The following is a 5,222-nucleotide window of genomic DNA, read 5'->3' as shown; positions in this document are numbered from 1 at the left end:
TGTAGGGGACAGTGTTACAGGTGAGTGTGTGTGAATGTGTTGGGAACAGTGTTACAGGTAAGTGTGTGTGAATGTGTAGGGGACAGTGTTACAGTTGAGTGTGTGTTTGAATGTGTAGGGGACAGTGTTACAGGTGAGTGTGTGTGAATGTGTAGGGGACAGTGTTACAGGTGGGTGTGTGTGTGAATGTGTAGGGGACAGTGTTACAGGTGAGTGTGTTCTACTGCCGGGTACAACGTTTCCGACTGTATTGAAACCAACCTGACCGTAAAAGCTAAAGGCTTGCCTTGGTAAAATGAACATGACCTGCATCAACGCGAATACAGATGATTTAGGTTGAGGAATGTTTAAAAAAGTTATACTTTGACTTTCTGCGCCTAGGTGGCAGAGGAGATGAGTTAAAATATAACAAAAATAATAGCTTGAATTGGAGAACCAATATTACATAATTGTTGTATTGGCGAATGCAACAAGACATACGGTTTCAGCTACCTGCCTGTGAAGTTGTAAATGTCAATCTATTTGAAAGGTATGTGAAGAAAAGTTCTCGGAACTTCAGCTGCAGACCACACAACGAAGCTGCCTGGAGAATGTAGCTTGTGTTTGGCGGTGGCAGCCCGTCCAGCGGTTACAACGACCCTGATCAGGGCAGCAAAGCTTCTGGGTGGACTCACTCTCCGCTCCCCCAAAGCCCCTTTTATACCAACACTATATTTAGATCACGTCAGTGCGCTTACTGCTTGCCTTCTCTTTCTGTGACATTAGCGACACCATTGGACAAAACTATAAGTTTTTTCAAAACAAACAGCCTGAACTCTGCCTACACCAATGGAAGGTTGCAAGGAATGAGCAACCAATCGTGACTCGTCTGTACCACCCACTCTATCAGGTGCTGCATATTCATGAACCAGAATCCCTCCAATGGGATGTCAGAGACTTAATTTTTTTTTGGAGTTGGCCGCTGGGGATTGGATAATTCCTGCAGAGCTATTCATCACCCGTATTAATATTGATTAGCTTCACGGCCAATCAGGTGGAGCATAGCGTATTAACAAGTCCCACTCCCAGAGTTGGGCAAACAGTTGTGAACTGATTATCCGAGACAGAAACTTCTTTTCACACATTCCGCTTTACCTGGTGGAAGTACAAACCAGAAGCTGGTTCGTTTCTACTTGCCTCCCTGTGGTGAAGGCATTCTTCAGTCAAGGAGGTAGCAATGGCCCTGGCAGACACCATGCTTCCTTCATTTGCAACTTTTGCCAGTCATGAAACATTGGTGCAAAAACAAACCGAGATCATCAATGTAAGTGTTACAAACCTGACGTCTTACTTATCTTCTGTGCTAAGATAGATTTGCATTCCACTTGTGCGTCTTATTTTAACTTTATTTTCGTTGCATCTTGTTTCTGAAACTTTGTTTATTCTACTAGTTGCGTTCTGTGCTAAAACGGGGCTGCTTCCGTGCAAGCTCCTAACCTGTCAACTTATACCAACTTGCAGTTCATGCACAGCCGTGTTACAATAAAGCTGCAGCAAGGTTAAACATCGCTGCTGTGGACAGTTGCATGGTATTTAATAGATCATAACTGGGAGATCTTTCAGTGTGGACCTGTCTCTCACTTCGAAGTGCGTTGTAATCTTTTGGAGCTTTAACGTTCAATTCACACAGCTCCAATCATGATTCACACATCGCTCTCGTTGTAAGTTGTTCGTTAACTCGGCAGCATCTCCCACTGTCAATAATGAGTTGTTGAAAGGCAAATTCTGAAATCCACGTTTATGAAAGGGAATGATCTTTGAGGGTGACTGATATGGGTCGGGGTTCCAGTGTCAGTAGTCATACGGTGCTGAAAGTAAAACCAGGAACGAATTTAAACGGGAACGAAACATGTTCCTCCTCAAGCTGTGCTGGAGATATCCGTGTGTTAAAGGGAATTAGCATAAGGAATGTCGTAGATCAAGGGGGAGGGGGGAAGAGGTTGAATCAGGTGAGTTCTGACTGTCATGTATCTCCAACTCCTGTCAATTGACTGCAAATCTTTTTAAAAAACACGGCACTTTGAAGAAGGACAAACTGGTTGGGCGGGTTTGGTAAGCTCAGTGCATCAAATGACTCCACATTCGTTGGAGTGGGGTGGGGAACGCTCCCTTACAGTATAGTCCTATATTTGTGTGTGTGTGTGTAAACACCTCGCTGATCCGCTCACTCTGTTTTCGCTTCGCTTCCAGCAGAGGTGGAAGGTTGACGAGTCCGTCTCCAAGTGTGGCTACCAGATAAGACCTGTCAACAGCGCTGCCTTTAACTTGCTCGAAGCCCCTTCTATCAAAAAGGAAGACGACGAGTTGGGGAAGTTCGTGGACTTGGACTTTATTCTGTCCAACACGATGGGCTCGGAGGCCAGGAGCTCAGGGGGCCACCATTCCACCTACCCTCTCCCCGAGACCCCGGAGAGCTGCAGCACCGTGTATGACAGCGATGGCCCGTACCCTCCGTCCGCCAACTACGGCAGCCAGAACTTCGCGGGCAGCCCGAACCAAAGCCTGGTGGCCGAGCTCCTCACCCCGGACCTGCCCAGCAGCTTCCCCGGCGCCTGTGAGCTCGGCCAGGAGTTTAGCATCAAAGCCTCCATGGAAAGCACCGAGTACACGGAGCTGAGATCGCCCAGCCTGAGCCACTCGCTCCCCAGAGCCCTGCCAATGGATCACGTTCAGCACATGGCACCGAAGATCAAGCGGGAGCCTCAGTCCGGCCAGTCCTGCATGCTGGCCGGCTCTCCCTCGGAATGCATGGCGCCAATGTTGGAGCAGAAGCCCAATCTGACTGCCACTCGCCACCAGTCGATGAGCCGCCACGCCTTTGGGCACCAGCGGCTGGTATCGGGGCCAATGATGCCCAGCAAGGAGTGCCAGGCAGCGGCGGATCTGCAGCGCCGCCCGCACCTCTCAGTGGCCCAGCATTACCAGCTGGCTGCCTACCCGCAGCCGCCTCACCCGCAACCCCACTACGGGCAGCCCAGCCCGGGCCACTTCCACGGACAATTCAACGTCTACCGAGACCCCGTGAAGGGTCACCCAGGCATGCACGGGATGATGCTGACTCCTCCCTCGTCCCCTCTGCTCGACTTCTTCCCGGCGGTGGGGGGTACCCCCGATGACAGCAAACCCAAGAGGGGTCGCCGGTCCTGGGCGAGGAAACGAACGGCCACCCACAACTGCGAGTTCCCGGGCTGCGGCAAGATGTATACCAAGAGCTCCCATCTGAAGGCCCACATGAGGACCCACACAGGTAAGGAGCTCTCCCACAACCACATCATCCACCGCACTCCCTCCCCCAGCCGGCCTCTGAGGCAGAGCAAGACTTCGTTGCAATGTAACCGCTGTGGGGTGGGGAAAAAAAAACTATAATCAGCTCTGAGGCTTTTGTTTTCGCGTTATTTTTTTTTAAGTTGCCTGTCCAGTCACGCGTGAAGTTTTATCAAACTGTAGGGTTGTCCTCCCTTTGGAGGAAGAGCTAATGAAGAACTTCAGATGCTGGAAATCAGAAACAAAAACAGAAATGTGTTGTTCAAAAAAAAAGAGGTGGGGTAGTCTCATTTTCTGGGCGGATGCAAAACCTGACACACTGGCTGGATGAAATAATCCGACTGAAACTTGGCGGAACATCTACTTGTTATCTTCAAAAAAAAAGAAACGTGCCGTCGGGCGTTTTGGAACGGTAACCCCACTGCCACCACCCAACTAACTTCCTTGCTTTATCCCCCACCCCCTCTCTGTGTCTCCAGGTGAGAAGCCTTATCACTGCAACTGGGAAGGCTGTGGTTGGAAATTCGCCCGATCCGACGAGTTAACTCGCCATTATCGCAAACACACCGGTCACCGGCCCTTCCAGTGCCATCTCTGTGAGAGAGCCTTCTCCAGATCTGACCACCTCGCCTTACACATGAAGCGCCACATGTAACCCGCGAGAACCGAAACTCGGACACACTATTTATACAGATCAAATTATTTACAATTTTTTTCATACTGGGTAATGACTAATTTATGTATATAAAGGATCGTTTTAAAAGAAAAAAAAAGCACTAAATTATTACTCAGTATTTAAAGAGAGAGAGATTGAAAAGCTCACCCTGCTATGTCTTCCAGAGAGAAACAAAGTATTACAACTGAAGACGCGAAACTCTGCTGGAGGGGGATGGGTGGGGGTGCCTTTATGCAAAAGAAACAGGGCCGGACCCAGTTGTACATTAAATGTATATATAGCCTATATTGTTTGGGTTAAAGCTGAATTCGCAAGCAAAACTAAATAAAAACTAAGTCATACTTAAAATCCAAGCTGTATTGTTGCAAAACCGCTTGTACAGGAGCTTATTTGCTTTAGGAATGCTCACTTAACAAGAAACAAGCTAAATGAAAACACACCTGTTTGTTTGGAAGTGGAGGGCGTTGGTTTTAACTGGCACTAAGGTTTTCATAATAAAACAGACCAGGTACTGCTTTGGATGAAGTTGTTAACCTCTTTTTCTTATTTGTGTTTGTTTAGTTTGCATGTACAAACAGAACCAGCAGCTCTTTTTTAAAAGGTATACTTGAAAACTTTTGTATCATAAACACAGTCAGAAAAAAAGTTCTCAAAAAGTAAGACTCACTTCATTGTCTCGACATTAACTGAAGAGATCGTGTTCTATGCAGATGGTGTTGAAAGAAGTGTTCAAAGTGCAATATTATTTTGTTTCCTTTCCAATCGGGGTTCTCATGTTGACACCGAATTATCTAAACACTGGAACTAACTGCTGTCTTATTGATGGAAGGTTTTCGGTGATCAAATTGCAGTGTTTTAAGACTTCGTCACCAAAAACCTCCAATTCATTCATTGTATTCGTGTTTTGATTATATATATATATATAAAAAATGAATAAAATGTAAAACACATTTGTTATGCGTTTTTTTTGTATAAGTATAGATTGTTTTGACGAAGGAAGCAAGTTGTTCAGTCTTTCTGGGCTTCACTTGCAAGCTTTTTTTTGCATTTTCTGTTCAGTTTGATAGCAATAGAAATGACTCCTGCCTCTGCTAGCTGCAAGATATTAAAGGGTGCTCACTGTTTATGGAAACATTGCGAACAAAAAAACAAAATTAACTTCACACTTATGAACTGAATTAACTGTTTCTGTCAAACCACGAAGAATTTCTGACCACTGTGAAGTTCAGTTACTCCACAAATG

The 5,222-nt window shown here is 46.4% G+C and overlaps 1 protein-coding gene across 2 annotated transcripts; it reads left to right on the top strand.

Annotated features, from left to right (window-relative positions):
- Window positions 1-1,084: 1,084 nt before the first annotated feature.
- Window positions 1,085-4,929, top strand: klf17 (Kruppel like factor 17). Of its 2 annotated transcripts, none has more exons than XM_043685771.2 (3): window positions 1,085-1,303; window positions 2,230-3,286; window positions 3,783-4,929. In XM_043685771.2, the coding sequence occupies exons 1-3, from the start codon at window positions 1,217-1,219 to the stop codon at window positions 3,956-3,958; spliced, it is 1,320 nt and encodes a 439-aa protein (XP_043541706.1). In that variant the 5' UTR covers window positions 1,085-1,216; the 3' UTR covers window positions 3,959-4,929. The 2 variants fall into 2 exon arrangements, with proteins under 2 accessions (XP_043541706.1, XP_043541708.1); XM_043685773.2 differs by having other exon boundaries at window positions 1,088-1,303; window positions 2,233-3,286.
- Window positions 4,930-5,222: the final 293 nt, after the last annotated feature.

The sequence above is a fragment of the Chiloscyllium plagiosum genome, unplaced genomic scaffold (genome assembly GCF_037043375.1).
Source record: "Chiloscyllium plagiosum isolate Xiang-an unplaced genomic scaffold, Cpla_swu_hap1 HiC_scaffold_9, whole genome shotgun sequence".
Classification (NCBI taxonomy): domain Eukaryota; kingdom Metazoa; phylum Chordata; class Chondrichthyes; order Orectolobiformes; family Hemiscylliidae; genus Chiloscyllium; species Chiloscyllium plagiosum.
Note: the sequence above shows the minus strand (reverse complement) of the source record. Positions and strands in the feature narration are given on the sequence as shown.

Bases quoted from the DNA above. Each gene is read 5' to 3' on its own strand.
- klf17 (XM_043685771.2), top strand. From the start codon at position 1,217: ATGGCCCTGGCAGACACCATGCTTCCTTCATTTGCAACTTTTGCCAGT. The intron at 1,304-2,229 runs GTAAGTGTTACA...CTTCGCTTCCAG, and splicing joins AACAAACCGAGATCATCAAT to CAGAGGTGGAAGGTTGACGA. The intron at 3,287-3,782 runs GTAAGGAGCTCT...CTGTGTCTCCAG, and splicing joins CCACATGAGGACCCACACAG to GTGAGAAGCCTTATCACTGC.